The sequence below is a fragment of the Natrix helvetica genome, assembly GCF_964273705.1.
Source record: "Natrix helvetica genome assembly, chromosome: 3".
NCBI classification, from domain to species: domain Eukaryota; kingdom Metazoa; phylum Chordata; class Lepidosauria; order Squamata; family Natricidae; genus Natrix; species Natrix helvetica.
Window position 1 is genome coordinate 124783756 of NC_138549.1, and position 20231 is coordinate 124803986.

At 39.9% G+C, this 20231-nt stretch overlaps 1 protein-coding gene across 1 annotated transcript in view; it reads left to right on the forward strand.

The window, feature by feature from the left end:
- The first annotated feature begins 892 nt into the window (after window positions 1-892).
- Window positions 893-20231, forward strand: part of HMGA1 (high mobility group AT-hook 1) — a 35241-nt gene continuing 15902 nt past the window's right edge. Inside the window, exons 1-3 of the mRNA XM_081949328.1 lie at window positions 893-1304; window positions 13748-13856; window positions 18693-18776. Of these exons, the coding sequence (XP_081805454.1) occupies window positions 13755-13856; window positions 18693-18776 (186 nt within the window). The 5' untranslated portion in view covers window positions 893-1304; window positions 13748-13754. The remainder of the gene's footprint in view (window positions 1305-13747; window positions 13857-18692; window positions 18777-20231) is intronic.

The window sequence follows — 20231 nt, forward strand, 5'->3', positions numbered from 1 at the left end:
AGTTTGATAGGTTTTAGATATTTTGCAAGTTAAAATACATTCAGAAATGTGTGGCAAGCAGGAAGTATTGTTTACACTAATACCTCACTATTCCTGAGACTCACTAGGTGAAGACTCGGGACCCTGAAATCTTAAAATCAAATACAATTTTTTTTAAAAGCCAGTAAACTGAAAAGACTCCTGGAAATCTGTAATTTTCTTCTTAGGGCGCCTGCAATGAATACACATCTCCAACCTAGAGTAGTTACTACCTCTCAATTTCTTATTTGAAAGTAAAGATGCATCAGAAGTTGGGGGAGGGGAGATTATAGCTTAACCATGTTTATATCCCAAACTAAACGTGGACTTCCCCACGTTATACATTCCCAGGCCAGATTTACAAACAAGGAAAACCAGGACTTTTGACCCCCCCCCTCCCCCAAAAAAAATAAACCTTCACACCAATCGCCTACACGTACATTGTGTGGCACAGTCTCGGCTAGATTTGGGCCGGCCCTAAATTATATTCCAAAGAAATCCTGTTAAATCAGCTTCAACCCTATTTAGGGTCATTGAGCTTCTCAAATCACGAAACTTATTCGCCTCCCCCCCCCCCTCTTCAAACGAAGAAACAAAGCAAGGGGGCAGTGATGTTTTTTTTTTAAGTTTTGCAAAGCGTTCCCTCCCATTTCTTCCTCATCTTTTGGCGCGAGGGGAAAGGCAGCAGCTACGGTAGCGCTCCCGCCGTTGTTTTCCTTTTGTTCTTCGCAGTTCAGCGCAGCCGCTGCTTTCCCCCCCCCCCCTCCCGAGCCCTCTAAGCAGCCTTTTAAAATCACCCTTGCGGCTTTCTTTTATATTTCCTCCACCCACAGGTAATGATGCAGACGCCGAATGGCTCCTCCTCCTTCCCCTTTACCCTCCCTCCCCCTCTTTCTCTCTTCCACTGGAAGGGCTAAGCTCCCCTTAGCCAGTCAGCCTGCCCTTATTTAATTTGGAGTGTGATTTTGCTATTTTTAGCTTCTGGATTCTCTCCAGTAAGATTTAGAGGAGGCTTTTTTCCCCTCTTACTTTTTTTAATTCAGCAAATGATTTTGACCCAGCTTCCTTCCTCCTGGAACATTTTTTTTTTAAATTTATATAAATAAGAGGGGGCCTGCCTGCTTATACGCTGTTTCTCTCTCTCTTTTTTTTTTTCCACTGCAAGTCTCCCAGCCTTCTGCTTCAGATCTGCAATTGCAACCATCAGCAACCAGAAGGGGGGATTATTTTCATTTCATCACAACACACAAGGAAAAACGTATACAGATTCGCGAATAAGAGTAATTGTAAGTTGGTGATTTCTTAAAAAAAGAAAAAAGTTCCGTTAATCTTATTTTACATTTGCAGAATTTAGAACCGGATTTTGCAAAGTCATTTCAGTTTGCAAAAAATGTATCTGTGCTCGGAATTTACAATAGGAAGCAAGTAAGGCATGCGGAATAAAATACTCTCCAGCCTTTTATTCTCAGCGTGCATGCAAGTAAGAGAAGGGTTATATGTGCGGGAAGGGAGGTCTTAGCAGAGCTCAGTGGATTGGGGAAGGCGGAATGGCCTTGTAATTTGTGGCTAAGTGGATATGGTTTTTCTCAAGCACTTCGCCTTTAATATTAAATTCTAATGCACTTGATCCGGATTTTATTCAGGGTGGGAAAACTGATGGATGTTTTTCTACAGATCACGGTTAGATGGTTAGAATTCCTTATCTTGTCTCTTTTTTATTTTTTTAACGCCAGAAGAGAGTAGGTAGCGGTTGGAATTGCTTTGCTTATTGCAACTTGCTCCTTTTTGCGAGACTCCCATAACATTGGAGCTGTGGCGGCTGGTGTTTCAGGTTTCTCTGCCCCCCTTCCCCTTCTCGAGATCCTTACAAATACATGCACGCTGGGGCTGTATTCATTTTCAAATCGCGCGACACTACTTTCGTCCACTTATTAATTTTTTCAGTGGGTTTCTTCCAATAGACATGCAGATCTGGAAAAAAATTTATGTGTGTGTGTGTGCAAATAGCAGGTGCATTGGGTTTTCTAGAAACACCCCCTTGCGTTCTTTTAAAGGGGAAGATGCCATAGCTTTCGTTTTCTTTTAAAGGAAATTGGTATAGTCTGAGCTATAGCTTTTCAGATGTCGAAATGATTGGTAAATTTAACTAGCTTTTCTGTTAGACGGGTTTACTTTATTCATTTATTTGTAAAGCCTGTATATCGTTTCCGGCTTACACTTTTGAGCAAAACTTTTGGCTGTTGTTGGGGGGAGGACTGCCCAAAGTATGTATATTTAGTTTGTGAGCTGCAGCTACTGATTTTGAATGTTGGTTTTTTTCATTAAAGGCTCTGATTAGGCAGATTTAGATTCCAGTCTTGATGTAGTGAATTACTCAATTTGAAAATATTGGAGAACTTAAATCAAAAATATGTTCAGACATGAAAGTAATGCACCTAGCCTGCATATTATTAATACTTGGCTAACTGATGTTGGCAGAATTGTGAAAGTGTCTTGAAGAGGCACGTCAACCTATTCACTAATGGTTGGAAGAGAGAGTTTGGTTATTTTCCTCTTTTCTACTGATCAGGAGGGTTAGTTTTAGTGGAAAAGGAGAGGATGGAGTGTGTAACTTTCCCCAACAGTGTTCTCTTATTTAAAGCTGCTTGCTAACTTTTTTTTAAAAAAGCCATTTACTATTTTTCCTGTTCACAAAGAGGATCATACTCTCCCTCCCCCACAAATCAACGCCTTGTGGGGATTGAACATTTGTGTCCTGCAGGACAGCTCTTCAAAAGTTTCCAGTTCTGTTAACCTTCCTGTGTGGCCCTCCAGCCTTCCTTATCACTTCCTTTTGTTATGTGCACTTCAAGTGGGCTGGCTGTTTTTAATAGCCCATCTTCTGGGGCTTCAAAAGAATCCCCCTGGAATGCTCCATTAAGGGATCTCCCAAGCCAGCCTTATTTTCAAACAGACTCTTCAAATTTGTGATTTGGTGTTTATGTGTTTCCCTCCAGCATATTGTAAGCAAACCCAAGCATTTGCCCAGAAGGTGCCCCAGCTCCTGGGAGAACACTGTGCTGCTTGGATTTAGGCCAGCCATTTTGGATTGAGCAACCTGTTGTCTTTCAAAATTTAATTTGTTATTAATCAGATAGAAGCAAACAGTTGTGGCGCAAGCAGAGTGTGGGAACATGGAAGAAGAATTGGCAGAGTTCTGTATTTGAAGAGAAAAATAACCCTTCAAAATTGCTGTTTCTAAGGGTGACAGGTTGTGACTGCAAGCATTTCAACTTCATTTTGAGGAATGGGTGATCTCTTTCACCCTAATAGCTGTCTAGAATAATATGTAGTGATGGAGGGATGCTGCATAAGCATTTCTTCAGCCAGTATTTTTAAAAGCATTTTCCTTTTTTCCATGCAGATAAATAGATCCATGGATTCTCAGTCTTTCCGCATTCACTATTTTAGGATGTAAACACAATTATGATTTACATTTTCCTGCATTCATTTAAAACTGGAGATCAACTTTCATTGTTGTATCATAGTGTTGGTTTTCTTGGTTTCTTCATGTTGGGATAAGACTTTCCAAAATCTGAATTAATTGTTTATCAATTTGGAAATAATCCTTGATATACAACAGTTCATTTAGTAACCTTTTGAAGTTACAACAGCACTGAAAAAAGTGACTTATGACCATTTTTCACAATTATGACCGTTGCAGCATCCCCATGGTCATATGATTTACATTCAGATGTTTGACAACTGTTTCATATTTATGACTGTTGCTGTGTCCCAAGATCATCTGATCACCTTTTGCAACCTTCTGACAAGCAAGTCAACGTGGAAACCAGATTCACTTAGCACAGTGGTTCTCAACCTTCTCAATGCCACAACCCTTTAATACAGTTCCTCATGTTGTGGTGACCCCCAACCATAAAATTGGTGTCTCGGTTCCTAAGACCATGGAAAATATGTGTTTTCCTATGGTCTTGGGCAATCCACAGGTTGAGAACCGCTGACGTAGCAACTGTATTACTAATTTTAAAACTGTAGTGATTCACTTAACAAATGGGGCAAGAAATGGGGCAAAACTCTCTTAACAAATTTTTCATTTAGCAACATACATTTTGGGTTCAATTCTGGTTGTAAATCAAGGGCTCCCTGTACAAGGGAAGTGAGTGGGGATGTTTCTTGTCCTTCACTGCTTTCTCCATCAGCAGAGGCAAAAGGGCATTCAGTCGTAGCAAGTTCCTGCAAAGGATGTAAATTGCCGTTAAGTATTTATAGCCTCATCAAAATTCATCATCTCCAGAAATCCTGAAATTTTTGGAAGGGGAAAGAATAATATATTAGTTTATACATTACTAGCTGAATACCCATGCTCCTTTACCAAACTATGTGATTGGGCTTGATAAATCAACATTTACAGCTTGAAAATCAATGAGTAGTTAAGATCACCTCTCCTCTCCCCTTCTCTCCCTCAGGATTGCCCCACAGAGGCCTCTCCTATCTTATCCCCTTTTCTCCCTCAGCCTTGCCTCACAGAAACCTCTCCTATCCTATCCCCTTTTCTCCCTTAGGGTGGCCCCATTGATTCTCTCAAAATTCCCAGCCCGCAGGCCGGATGAGTCACACATGGCCCATGCCCAAGTGGCAGTTGGAGCAGATCTTTTCAGGTGGGTAGGGGGAGTAGAATTCCTTATCAAACTGTGTTAATAATACAGTGTTTCCCCGAAAATAAGACAGGGTCTTATTTTCTTTTTACCCCCAAAATATTGATTGGGCCTTATTATCGGAGGGGGGGGTTGTTTTGGGGTTGCTGGGTGGCTGCTCTCTTGCGAGCAGGCGCCCGAAGAGCCAGGCACAGCCTCTGGGGCAAATGGTTGTGTTGCACTGTCATAGCAGTGTAACACACCAGCCATGAGATGACCACGCTCATGAGCAGCCACCTGGCAACCCCCCTTTCCAGCCAGGCAGAGCACCATTCATCGACCCAGTGATATTCCAAAGGCGCTACGCCGCATGGTGCTATGCCCTCCCCCCAGCTCCCACGCCTTGTCGCATTCGGGATACCCCTTAGATCAGTGCATGGCGCTCTGTGTGGCTGGAAAGGGAGGTTGCGCGAGTGGCTGTTCTGCCCCCAGCTCGGGTGCCTCCCAGCCTCACCATGCCCTGGCCCAGCTCTCCCTGCAGGGCCAGGGTGCCGCCACTGCTGCGGTGCTCCGAGCATTACCTATTCCCCGGCTTCCAAACTCCGGAGATCCGCAGTCGAGTCTTCCAGCAGCATACACTCTATGGTTGTGGGCTGGCTGCCGGCAGAGCGTACTCCCAGAGTGTACAACCATAGAGCGTATTCCCAGAGTGGCAACTTTCGGAAGATTAAGAAAAAGCCATGCGGCGGTGGCGGGCAATAGCAGAGATGCCCTGGCTCTGCAAGGAGAGTTAGGCAAGGGCATCGTGAGGCTGGTAGGCACACGAGCGGGGAGCAGAAAAGCGGCTCGCGCAACCCCGCTCTCCAGCCATGCAGAGCCCCATTCACTGACCTAGGGGCATTCTGAAGGCTCCAAGCTGCGGGAGCCAGAGGGCGTCAAACAGGCGCTCAAGCGGCTTGGCAATACCCCTAGCTCAGTGAATGGTGCTGTGCCCGGCTGGAAAGGCAGCTCGGCTGCTGCAACAGTGCAACACAGCCGTTCGACCCTGAGGCTGTGCCCGGCTCTTCAGGAGCCCGTTCACAAGAGAGCAACCACCCAGCAACCCCCCCTCCCTCCAGACAGGCACAGCACTGCTCACCTACCTAGCAGTATCCCGAAGGCACCAAGCAACGCAAGCCTTTGCCCCTACCCCATTCCTGTGGCTTGGTGCCTTCGGGATACCGCTAGGTTAGTGAGTGGTGCTCTGCCTGGCCAGAGGGGGGGTTGTCCAGGGGCTTATTTTCGGAGGAGGGCTTACATTTTTGCCCAACCGAAAAATGTGGCATGGTATTATCAGGACGTCATATTTTGGGGGAAACACAGTAATATAAGATACTAATGAGCTGATTGTCATTTCAAAAAATTCTTTCTAAGCAAACACCTAGAAGCCAAGAGGAACATAGGTGCCACATTTCAAGTTTGTCGGCTTTACGGTTCTGGAGATTTCATGAGTGGTTTTTATTTATTTATTTATTTATTTATTTATTTATTTATTTATTTATTTATTTATTTATTTGTTTAGGTAGATAGGTAGGTAGGTAGGTAGGTAGATAGATAGATAGATAGATAGATAGATAGATAGATAGATAGATAGATAGATAGATGATAGATAGATAGATAGATGATGATAGATAGATAGATAGATGATAGATAGATAGATAGATAGATAGATAGATAGATAGATGATAGATAGATAGATAGATGATAGATAGATAGATAGATAGATAGATAGATAGATAGATAGATAGATAGATGATAGATAGATAGATAGATGATAGAGGTAAAGGTTCCCCTCACACATATGTGCTAGTGGTTCCCAACTCTAAGGGGTAGTGCTCATCTCTGTTTCAAAGCCAAAGCACTGTCCGAAGACGTCTCTGTGGTCATGTGGCCAGCATGACTCAATGCCATAGGCGCATGGAATGCTATTATCTTTCCATCAAGGTGGTCCCTATTTTTCTACTTGCATTTTTACATGCTTTCGAACTGCTAGGTTGGTAGAAGCTGGGACAAGTAACTGGAGCTCACTCCGTTACCCGGCACTAGGGATTCGAACTGCTGAACTGCCAACCTTCTGATCAACAGGCTCAATGTCTTAGCCACTGAGCCACCACGTACCTTCTTTTATATATATAGATTACCATAATCTATATATTATAATCTATAGCATTTTGACACAAATCATAAACTATTACTTAACGTTGTATCAATCAGACAACTTGATGAACAGATCTACAAATACTGTTTAAAACAAGCCATAGCTTGATGCACTGTGTAGACATCATCATTGAATTAGACAAATAACCTAGCAAGCAGTTCATGGAAAATGGCAAATTCATAAGAGAAATGGAAAGCGTCCCTGTAATAATGGTCTGTATAAAATACAGAAGTTTGATTGGTTGTGTTTTCCATGTCATTCTAATGATAACTGTCAGAAGATATCATTCCCAAATTGGGAATTACTATTGTAAATCTAAGAATTATCTATTAGGTATGAAACAATTCATGTTCATCCAGCTGACTTTCATTGATCAAAGTGCTGTAATAATAAGTTACATAGTCTCTCTTTGGTCTAAAAAATTAGTCCAATTTTAGGTGGATCACTGCCTAAATGAAATTTTTAGACATTAGTTAAAGCTAGTTTGTTGTAGTGGTTAAAGTGCTCACCCTGAAACAGTGTGAGTGTGAGTTCTGGTCCAGCCTTAATTATGAAAACCTGATGAGTGGCTTTGGGCCAATCGCTGTCTTTTAGTCCAACCACCACCTCACAGGGTGGTTGTGGGGAAAATAGGAAGAAGGAGTATTGTGTATATTTCTTGCCTTGAGTTACTTATAAAGTAATAAAAAGATTTAAAAGTAATAAAATAAACCTTTATTTTTTTCCAGCTAGAAATGTTGATTTTAACAGACAACTGAGGAGGATAGAGTATGTGTATATCCAGATGTCTGTTAAATCCAAATTTACATCATCTGTTGCAGATGATGCTAAAGACTTGTCTGTTATATGGAGGGCTTCAAATCTGGTATGTTGTAGTGAAAGTCTAATAAAACAGGACTCATTAAATCATGGTTTCAGTATGATCTGACAGATGCAATATGAATACTATTCTTGCTACAAGTAGTTTTTATTCAATTTATTTGATTTAATAATTACTTACATATGTACCCTTGTTATTGTTTTGGAACCTGGCATTCTGATATTATTACATATAGTCTCCAACTTAAAACCATTCATTTAGTGACCATTTGAAGTTATTACCAAAAAAGGAAAACGGTGACTTACAACCAGTTTTTACACTTACAACCATTGCAGCATCCCCTTGGTCATGTGATTGGAATTTGTGCACTTGGCATCTGGCATATATTTATGATGGTTGCACTGTCCCGGGGTCATGTGATTATTTACAACCTTCCCAGCCAGCTTCCAATAAGCAAAGTCAATGGGAGAAGCCAGATTTGCTTAATGACATGATTCATTTAACAATTTGAGTGGTCCGCTTAACAACTGTAGCAAAATGCTTATAAAATGGAGCATAACTTACTTAACAACTGTCTTGCTTAGCAACAGACATTTTTGGCTCCTTGTCATAAATGAAAGACTACCTGTATAAAGCATAATCCCTAAAAGTAAAAGAGCTACAGGCCAAACTATTTCTGAGTTTGAATGGTAGAATGGCATATACATTGAAATGTATAAATGCACTATAATTTTCTCAGAACAAACATAATGTTCAATTCATGTCAATCTTTCTCAAGCTAGTATCTTCTACAGATATTAGACTGCAATTTCTGTCATTAGTAGGCAAGCTGTCTGAAGTTACACATCTGGATGGCACCAGATGGGGAAGAAGTCTAGTTTATAATCATAACTCCAAAAAGAGATTCACAACATAATAAAGCTATTACCTTTATCTTCTTGGGTGTTTTTACCAATGAATTTTTTTTTGCATCCTGTTTATGAGATCTCATAATTTATGTTATTTTAAATTATTTTCCTGTTCCCCTCTTCACATCTATTTCTCCTTCCCTCCCTCCCTCCCTCCCTCCCTCCCTCCCTCCCTCCCTGTCCTTCTGCCTCTCCCTCCCTCCCCCGAGTTTCCCCCCTCTACATTCCTGTTTATAGTTGATAATTTATTTACTGAATTGATAAGGCTTCCCAACTCAAACAGTTTTATTTTTTGATGATATCATGTACAGTTTTCCCTTCTATGGTCTATTTTTGGTCTGATGGACATTTGAATTAAAACTTGGATTGATAAAAATATTGTCTCAATGTAGATTTCACATTTTGTTAATAACCTGGTGAGGATGATTGCTTTTACATTTTCAGTCATTGTACATGAGAGTTTTTCAGTGTTCAGAACTCAGTACCAGCTCTGGAATTCACAACCTTCTGCATTTTCTTCAGTCCATCCTGGCAGGTTTTTAGAAGGGAAATGTATAATATTTCTTGAACGTGTGTTGATTCTGTATTGATTATGTTACATCCTGAGGGATTATTGGTACATTAATATATTTTCTAGTTTGTGAGGTGAAGGCAACAATGTTGCATGCAAGGTCATTTTTAGAATTGAGATCCTAGCTAGCCTGGAGTAGCATTTCTTCCTCTTTCTTACTCATGAGGAGTAAGACTGATTTTGCCCAAAGTCTTGCTGCAGCAGGAATGCTACATGTGAGTGAGAATAGAAGAAACTAGAGGTAAATTTGAGGAAATTGAACACCCTGAATAAAATACAATCTTAGTGGAATAAATTGTTCTGCTAGATGATATGAATGAGTAGGAATGAGATGAGAGAGTAGAAAAAAGTGATTAGGCCATTTAGAGACTCAAGGATAATTGAGAACAATATTGTATACTCAATATCTGTTTAGAAAAGGGTCTACTTTGAATTTGTAAATTGTATATTCATACATATTACAAAGAAACACAAATCTAATAATATGGCTGGTTTGATTGTATATAATGAAAATTGGGAGAAATATACAAAGCCCTGATTATTAAGAAATGGGCAACCATTTCTTAATAATGTCAAAGACACATGGGGGAAATGGATGAAAGAGAAAAATAAGTAAAAAAGGCCACTGAAACAGAATGACTGCTGGGATGAAACTCAAGTGAGTTAGAAAGAATATTTGAGAAGTATACATGGAATAAAAGTGGTACGTCAAAGATTGGAGTTGAAATGTTCTTAGTGTCCAAGAAAACACTAATGAAATGGAAATAAATGCTGTGAGAATCTTAGACTGAGAAGTAATAGCTGGTATCACCAAAGAAACATTAAAATATGGATGTGGATCACATGTATGAAGCCAGCACCTGTGCCTGATAATCTGGAAGCAGGGACGTGCGGTCAGGGGAGGCAGAGCCTCACCGCTCTCATCATGAAAATAAAAAAAAGGGAAAAGGTGCTGAGGAGCCTTCTGCACACATGGTCCGGGAATGGGACCACGTGTGCAGGAGGCTCCTCTAGCCTCAGCCTCCCTCCTGCACACGTGGTCCCATTCCCCGCCTTCCTGAGTCAACATGAAGGGGACCGCGGAGCGTGAGCCGTGGTCCCCTTCATGTTGACTCAGGAGTCAGGAAGGAGGGGAATAGGACCACGTGTGCAGGAGGCTGAGGCAGCTTCAGCCTCCTGCACACGTGGTCCCATTCCCCGCCTTCCTGAGTCAACATGAAGGGGACCGCGGCTCGCGCTGATGACGTCACCAGCCTCACCAGCCATAAACCTCGCCGCACGTCACTGTCTGGAAGAATGCCATAATGTTCTCCCACAGAAAAAGAAAGATGAAAAAGTGAATGCTAAAACTACAAGGAGCATTAGAAGTGGCCCTAGGAACAAGTTTGACAGAATTCTGATTCAAGGAAGAGGAGAATAGCAGTTACATGCTGGACAAGGAGTAGGCAGCCCATCTTTATTCTTCAACATATTACTACAAGTATATGAGTTTATTTGGAGAAAACCTATGATTAAGTAAATATGTTTGAGTTATCAGATATTTTGCAGGAATGTGTTGAAAGTTGGTTTGCCGAAAAGCTGAAGTAAAATCTGTATGAAAATGAATGTTTGCTAAAAGAAGCAAAAATGGCTGTGAATAACAGCATGCATTTTTGCCCATTAGTTGTATGGAAGCGAGAGCTGGATATGTGAAGAATCACTTGAATGCAGTGGGAACAGGATATTTAAGTGTGTGGCTACATCAAAAAGAGATGGGGTCAAGAACGAATGAGTGATGGATGACTATATTGAATTCAAAAGTGAGTGACCAATATGAAAAAAAAAACAGTGGAAGTGGTTTGAACATACAGAGAGTAAATGAGGATTGAATTACAAAACAAATATATGAAGTACAAACAAATGACTTGAGAGGAAGGGGAAGACCAAGAAAGTTATGCTTGGGTGGAGCTGATGATGTCTAAAGAACAAAAAGCAATAATATATGAATCAGTGTATGGGAGAGGCAGAGGTGGTTTTCAAGGATAGGAAAGTATGTTGAGCATAGTGAATAGTGTTAGTGTAACATAATTTTAGCTATGTTTTTTTTTCCTGTTTCATGTTAATTTAATTTCTTCAGCTTCTTTTCTTCTTTTGCATAATTTTATTCTACCACAAAGGGGAGTAATGTAATATGTATGTATGTATGTGAAGATGTATTGATGGCTTCAGAATGTGGTTTGTGATGGTGGCTTTTTAATCTTAGGTGAGTAGATCTATTTATGTCATACATAAGGAATTTATTGGCTGAATGCATCTTTCTCAGCACCTCTTTGCAACCGCAAATTGAATGGGACCATTTTTCCCCTTTTTTCATTTTGATTGATTCAAGGGATGAAACATTTATTTATTTATTTATTTATTTATTTTGACCCCACTAAACTCTCAAATATGGGCTTGAAAATTCTGACTGTGCGCTTTGCAGTGGTAATGCAACATTACTAAATATGCTTCATGTAGCAGAAAGAGCAGGGTTGATACCAAGATTGAAAAAGGTTGGCCACCTTTAATCCTTACTGAAACTTGCGGCATAGAGACCATAATTTCATAGCAGTTCCTTAAAGACTACTATTCAGCCCTTAATACATTTATTCCAAAGTAAATCCACACTAAATTCAGTAAGTTCAATTCTACAGTAAGCATTTCTAAATATTATTTATAGGTGTCTGGCTCTTTTTTAAAAAAGCATGAGTCACTTCCATAATTGAGTAAGAGTCAAATTTTGTACAAAAGACTAGTACTCTCTGTGTTCAAAGTTCATAAATCTGTCTGGAGTATATATTTTTAAACAATGTTCCTAGAAATATCTATATCCTGCAGGCAGCTAATTCCAAGTCCAAAAAAATCTCCTTTGGTCATCTCAAAAACTCTCACAATTTTGTTCTCTTGGCTGAGTTTGTTTTATTAGAAAAAGTGATCCTTCCTCAACTTTTTGAATTTATAAGCTTTGAAGAAAAATTATTTAGATAATGTTGTAATCTAAAAAATGTGGACCTTTTAAACTTTATGCTACGAATAAGGATAAAAACAGGCTTTTGCTACTGGCAATATTTGTAAATAATAAAACTTTATCAAGTATTGTGAGTATCTTAAAAATGCCTAAACCTATGAACTGTATTCTTCAGAACTTTTCTTATGGGAAGCTTCAAGATGTCTATTTCTAATTGTCAATGCCACAGACTAAACTTCTAATAGTGTACGTAAGAGAAGGGGAAGGCACATTTTTGGATGTTTGGTCACATTTGGAAATTAAGTGGAAATTGTGGCAATGCTAAGAAAATGTCTATCATGGGATGGGAAGGCTGTCATGTACAAAGGCAATCCATGTACATGGTGGCATTAGCTTGTCACCAAAACACCCATTGCCAGAAGGACAATTTGTTTGTTTGTTTGTTTGTTTGTTTTATTGGATTTATATGCCACCCTTCTCCCAAAGGACTCAGGGCGGCGTACAACATTAAAAAACACACATCCTGAAAGTTAAAAAGTTGCTGCTCACTAATCCCCATAATACACTTGTCTACCACTTCAGCTTATTTTTTCCTGGCAGGTAAGATACACATTCACCCCTCTTTTTTATTTTTGTATAAATATATAATCTATATGGGCCACTAAAATGTTATTGTAATTGATATTAATTTCTCTTCATTGTAATGTTAACCCTGGCAGTGCTATGATAGTTATAAGACGTAGACTCAAAACGATCTTCAGAGAATTCACCTTAAAATACAAGGGCTTATAATACAAAAAATGCCTATGAACCCAGCCCTCTTTTCCATAGCAGGGAACACTTTTTGCTCTGAGGCTTCATTTAAAACAAACGGTATTCTTTTTTCATTCAGAACTTAGGTTGTTATTCTGTCGTTCAATGATAAATTAATGAATGCATGGACCAAAGCTAATAACTAATTGCATATTTAATCGGGTATCAATTATAAAAGAAATCATTGTAAAAGCTGGATGATAATCTGTTGGTACCACAATAAATGTGAAGTGAGCCTAATTAACTTCTAAGAAGCACTGATATTCTTAGCCCAGTAAAACATGTAGCCTTTAATAAAAATCAGAAGTGTTCTAATTTCAGGCTTGGCAGGATGACGGAGTAGTGCAGCCAACTCTTCTAATAATGGTCATTCATGATATTCGTGTTAGCCTGTATGTTGTACTGCAGTGAAGCAGACAGACACACACATACACACACATACACACACACACACACACACACACACAAATTTAGAACAGGGGGCCCTTTGGATGCCTTTGGAGCATGCTGATCTGAATAGATCCATTTTTCAAAGCACCCCGCTTTCCCTACTGAGGCAAATAGAGGGCATTTGCTCTTTGCTTTGGTTAAGAGCACCTCTTGAACATGTAGACTGGGCTTTTCTTTTGCTCTCGGAGCAGGGAGAGGACCAAACCTTAAAGACACTCTGCATTATTCATACCCTTTCCTAAGGTTTGATATTGTAATAGCCAAAATGAAATCTACTTTTAAATCTACATATGTTGACATTGGAGAGAAATGAATTAACAGAATCATTTTATATCTGTCCTTTTTAAAAGAGAGAAGATGAGTGAATCCAGTGCAAAATCAAGCCAGCCCCTGTCTGCTAAACAAGACAAGGATGTTTCAGAGAAGAGAGGACGAGGTCGGCCCAGGAAGCAACCCCAGGTTTGTACAATATTCAGCTGCCCTTGTGTTATTAGGGGAAGCTTTTGCAAGATGTACTATGAATCTTGCCTCTGACTGGTTATTGCTTAAAACAACTGAGTCATAGTGAAAGGGAAATACAAAGCAGTATTACTATGGTGCAACCAAAGCTATTGATGATACACAGCGAAAGTTAAACATTAGTAGGTCATTTACTTTGCATACTTAATGAAAGCAACTCCTCTGGGAATCAGGGCATCCTGCTTTATGATGCTGGCAGTGATTGTGACAGTCTAACTCCTTTGTTTCTGGGACAGACTCAGTTCTATAGTGGAGTACTGAAGCAAATTCTGAATCTCTGCCCATTTTCATAATTCAGAAGTATCAACATATTTTCCTTCCTAAACTATCTAGAAAGTTCTTCAGTAGCATCCAAAAAAGTTCAATGACTGGAGTAGCCTGGTATACTAGGACTAGTAGTTCAGCAATATTGCCTTAGAGTGGCTTATTTTGATCCCAGAAAAAATAGAGATTATTTCAACTGAAAGTTTGGGAACTCTGTAGAATTGTCTGCAACTCTGCAATATTGTCATTTGTAATACGACCAGAGCTTCAATTAAGTCCTATTAATAAGTAGAGGTTCTAAAGCAGTTAATACAGTGTATTGTATCATTGAATACAGTGAGCACATATTGGTTTTCTAAAGAATTTATGTTTTTTGTCTCACTACTATTGATCTTCAAAGGACTTTGAATCACATCCTTTATAATATGATCCAACAGAAGATTTTGATAGGGAATCACTTCACAATTACTAGAACTTTAACCTCTGTCCTCTGTTCCTTTATAGTGAAAACTCATTTCAGTGAACTAATTATGGTAAGGACATACCGTATTTTTCGGAGTATAAGACGCACTCTCCCCCACTTCTTAAAAGAGGCTGAAAATTCTGAATGTAGCTTTTTCGAAACTTTTTTCAGCCCTAATGAGGTGCTAACAAGTGAAGTGATCTTCCGTGCCTGCGTTTCTCATTGCTGCTCCCTCCGATGATCAGCTATGCTTTAGAAGCTATTTTTTATCCCCAACCAGGGGTTAAAAAGCGCACATGCGCACTCAAAACCAGCAAACTTATGTGCTGAAGCTGACCAGAATAAGGACACTAGCCAGATGAATACCTGGTAGGCAGATTCCCCCCCCCCCTATTTTCCTCCCCCAAAGCTAAGGTTCGTCTTATACTCCGAAAAATATGGTACCTGTTTTTGAAGGCAGTACATTCAGCTGGAAAGTAGGGTATCATGGAAATTTATGTTATTTGCATTTTGTCATTACACAGCTGTCGTCACTTCTGTAATGACATTTTTTTAAGAAAAAAAATCCATTGCACTGTGATTTATAGCAATAGCACTTAGACTTAAGTTTATGAAAATGAGGCTTCTCTACCTTACAGTAGTTTTGTTGTTCATATGTTTAATGTCTATAACAGTGGTTCTCAACCTGTGGGTCCTGACCCCTTTGGGGGTCAAACGATCCTTTCACAGGGGTCACCTAAGACCATCTGAAAAGACGTAGTTTTGATAGTCTTAGGAACCAAGAACCCTGCGTGCCAGTATTTGGAGCCAGGGGAGTGGCGGCAGCAGCAGCTGCTGCCTTGTGAAAGGGAGGTGCTACCTGACAGGACCGGCGGCACGAAGACAGCCAGTGCCCAGCCAATTGCGACATGAGAGGCACAGGCAGGCGGATCGGATGGCTGTGCTTGACGAGGGAAGGGGGGAGAATGGAGCGCCTGAGTACCGGTGAGGCAGCACCCTGAGAGGTGGCCGGGCCGGGCTCGGTCTCCCGCGGCAAGGGGAGGGGACGCCGGGAAGAAGGAGCCAAGAACCGAGGCGGGAAGGATGGCAACGATGTCCCTTCAGTCCGCAGTCACCGCCTCCTCGGAGACTCGGAAGTTCATACGGGCGCTCTGCAGCAGCTGGCTCCAGACATTCGGGATTTCCATTTTCTGTAAAAACTTCTGTCCATTCACAAGGAGACCCACCTTCATTTTCTTCTCGCGATATCTATGAATGAATGAGTGGTTGGAAAACTTGGGAGCGAGAGGATTCCAGGAGTTTAGGGGCGGAGGGGAAAAAAGATAGCCGTCACAAAACATCTTCAGCAGCCACTTTGAAAAAAAATAAAGCACGAAATCTTTTTAGTTTTAAGCTTCCATGCTTAGAATAGAATGTAATGTAATAGGAAAATAGAATGGAATGGGAATGGGAATAGGAATGCTATAGGAATAGGATGGAATGAAATAGGAATAGAATGAAATAGAAATGTTTATTGATGAAGTGTGATAAGGCACACAAGGAATTTGTCTCCAGTGCACCAAATCATAGTGTACATTTAAACAGCAGGTCATAGGTCATAATAATAGTTACAATCATTAGTTACAAACAACAATTGATAAATCATAAAGAACCAGTAGGACAAGATGAATAATAGGAAGGAATATTCAACCTAATACTGTATTTTTTTGGACCCATTTTTTTTACTGTCTTCTCCGTTTTATTTTTATTTTGTTACCAACTGAAGTGTTTCATGGACTTTTTGTAACAAGGTTAGAGGTTATATTATATTATATATATTATTTTCATTAGCAAACCATTTCACAATATATAATTACATATTGTTTTAGTGCTTAATCACTATGCTTTAATTATGTTCAATTTGTAATAATGAAAATACATCCTGCATATCAGATATTTACATTACGATTCATAACAGTAGCAAAATTACAGTTATGAAGTAGCAAGGAAAATAATTTTATGGTTGGGGTTCACCACCACATGAGGAGCTATATTAAAGGGTCACAGCTTTAAGAAGGTTGAGAACCACTGGTCTATAAGTAACTAAGAAACAGTATTCCATACAGTCTGTTCTGCAAATGTGTTGGCCATGTTCCTTTGTAAAGACAAAATATATTTGTCTTTAGTGATATAGGCTCACTAAATAAGAGAGAAAATGCAGCTGTGCATTTGCAGTAACATTCTCACTATAGTACATTTGAAAAACTGGTTTTCAGTAGATTTTCCAAATGTACACTATTAATAGTTGAGTCAGTTAACACTTATTTCCATGTGTATAACTTAAAAGCATATAATCTGGGTAAATATAGGCCTGAATTATAGAAATAACTATTTATCCAAGATACTGAAGTATAATTTTGATTTTGGATGACAGCTTCATGGTATATATTCTATTTTACCAAAAGCAAATATATATGCCATTATTTCTAATTTTTTCTATATAAACTGGAATGCTATTTGAACCTCAAATCCACCTCCCAATGTAATGGAGCAGGAGTGTCAAAATGGTGGCCTGCAGGCCAGATGCATCACGCACAGGCTACACCCAACCCAGCTCCACAAAGAGAAAAATTGTCTCAATACATCACATGGTGGCAATGTGACACTGTGAGTTTGACGCCCGTGTTATGGAGCATCACATGAGGCTGTGGATTTATAGTCACTGATCAAAGTCTTGGGAACCCTGATCCTTTCTACATGTATAAAATTACTATTACTTCTACATGAAAAAGATCCAAGATCAGACCAGTCTAGAGGTTTTTGCTGACGTGAAGTATCAACTGACATCACCTCCTATTCCATCTGCCTGAATTAGTACAGTGTGACAATCTTTTTGAAGAAAGACTAATAGTGTTAGATCATTGGCTTCTACATACTACTAAAATTTTTGTGTCTGTAATCTTTTAACTGGTTGAAACAGTACATTATAGAGTAAAATTTCAGTCAAGATACTCAAGTTGACTAATTTGCAAAATGCTGGGACCCATTTCTCCTGAGGCAATGAAATTTGGAGAAGTTGTGGGTTCTTCAACACAACTGCTTCAGGGTTGCCACAATCAGTCACAGTTATGTGATCCTCATTTTCAACAAGTCCATAGGAGCACACCACGCTCCCTTGTTCCATTCTCCACCTGGCCTGGGGGAAAGGAGAAAGGAAAGGAAGAAAGGATGGGAGAGAAGGAAAAAGGGAAGTGAGGAAGGAAGAAAGAAAGAAAGAAAGAAAGAGGGAAGGAAGATAAAAAGAACAGGAAGGAAGGAAGAAAAGGAAGAAGGGAGATAGGAATAGAAAGAAAGACAGGGAGAGGAACAAGAAGGAGGGAGAAAAGGAAAGGGAACAGGAAGGGAAGAAGAAAAGAGAAGAAATGAGTGAGGGAGGAAAGGACAGAAGGAGGGGGGAAAAGCAAGGTAAGAGGGAGGAACAGAAGGAAAGGAATAGGAAAGCGGGAGGGAGAGAGTAATGAAAGAATAGGCAGTAAGGAAGATTGTCAAGGTTCACTGGCAGTTTTCCATAAAGAAACTCAAGTGGGGAAGCCAAAAGCAAGCCAGAAGTCACCCCCATTCTCACTTTTTTGGCCCACCTGTCATCATTCTGTTTCTGTGTTTGAGTAAGGAAATATCTATGAAATGATGATCTAATGGGTCACGGATCGTCTAGTTTACAGCTGTAAGTGGACTGTTACAGGAAATGTGAAACACTAGCTGCAGTATATAACACTTGAACATTGTGTTTTATCTATGTGATAAAATTAGTATAAGGAAAATGTGTAGACTGTACCACTAAACATGTTACATCTTTGAAACTCGTACTTTAATCACTACAGACTGTATTATGAACCTCTGTCAGAAATTAATGTGCCTGCATATCAAATTTTTAAATTGGCTGTATTGGTGGGATTCTTTTATTTCTTTCATTGTAGCTTCCGGGTACAGAGCAAAATGCCCTGAGATGATGTGTAAGCATTAACTACATTTATTTCTCTGTCACTCATTGTAATACTCTTTGTTTATAGCAAGAACCCAGTGAGGCACCAACACCCAAGAGACCACGTGGTAGACCAAAGGGAAGCAAAAACAAGGCCACTTCAAAGGGAAGGGTAGGTATTCTGGCTGCTGGATAATGAATTGGAAATCCTAGTCAATCACATGAACTCTTTCCTATTGTTTTTATGCACATGTACCAATTGACAGTGATTGTTAAGACTGATCTGGAGAATTGCTTCAACAGAAATAGCTATCCATGGCAATGTTCCCTCTAATTTTTTTCCAGTGCGGAAAGTATAGTGTTTGAGCGGCACATTTTCATGCCTGAGCACCTGGATTTTTTTTTGCAGATGTCACCCAAGACAACGAAATCAGTGTTATTTGAAACTCAATTCTACCATGTAAATATCTATTAACTAAAGAAATTTCCCTATACAGGTAGTCCTCAATCTACGACCATAATTGAGCCCAAAGTTTCTATTGCTAAGTGAGACATTTGTTAAGTGAGTTTTGCCCCATTTTACAACCTTTCTTGCTACGGTTAAGTGAATCAGTGCGGTTAAATCAGTAACCTGGTTGTTAAGTCAATCTGACTTTCCCACTGACTTTGCTTGGCAGAAGGTTGCAAAAGGTGACTACATGACACCAGGACAAGGACACTGCAACCATCATAAAAATGAGGCAGTTGCCAAACATCCAAATTTTGATCATGTGGCCATGGGGATGCTGCAATGATCATAAGTGTGAAGAACAGGCGTAAGTCACTTTTTTCAGTGGTGATGTAACTTCAGTCATTAAGTGAACTGTTGTAAGTTGAGGACTACTTGTATTCAAGTTCAATGGATGATTCTCTATGGGAAAAGGATCAAAACTTCCCTCTATCCACATTTTCCATACTATGAATTACTTTATATGCTTTATACTTTCCCCCTTACTATCCAATAGTCTGCAGTGATATTAGCAAGTTCTGAATAAATTACCAATTGATGTAGATTAGCAATTGGGGTACATAAAGAAACAAACAAAGGGCAGAGGAGGGATGGGGAGGAAGGAAGGAAGGGAGAGAGAGACAGAGAGAGAAATGAAAGAGGAGAAAGAGAAGGAGAAAAAGAAAGGGGAGGGAGGGAGGATAAGAAAAAGAGGCAGAAAAAAGAAAGAAAGAAGGAAGGAAAGAAAAAGAAAGGAAAAAAGGGAGAAAGAGAAGGAATAGAGGCTAAAAAAGCAAACAAGGAAAAGTAGGGAAAAAACTTTCACTGGAAAAATACTATTTTTCCATCAGCGCAAAACTTTCCTAAACAAGGTTAATTTTCCGGATTTTGACTTTCCGGTCCGGGCGGACCCCGAAGCCTCTATTTTCTTTTTCTTTTCGAGCAATAAAATCAAATAAAATCTGCGGAGCACCAGCTCGACTCCCCCTTCCTACGAAAAAAGCCTCGAGCCCCAATGCTCTGAATGCAGAGGCTGGATTCACAAAACACGTGCACACCCGGCATGGGTTTCCACTTGCTTGTGTGGCCGAGCGCCTCCCGCACACCCGCATCTCTAAAGCTGAGCCAATGGCGGGGAGC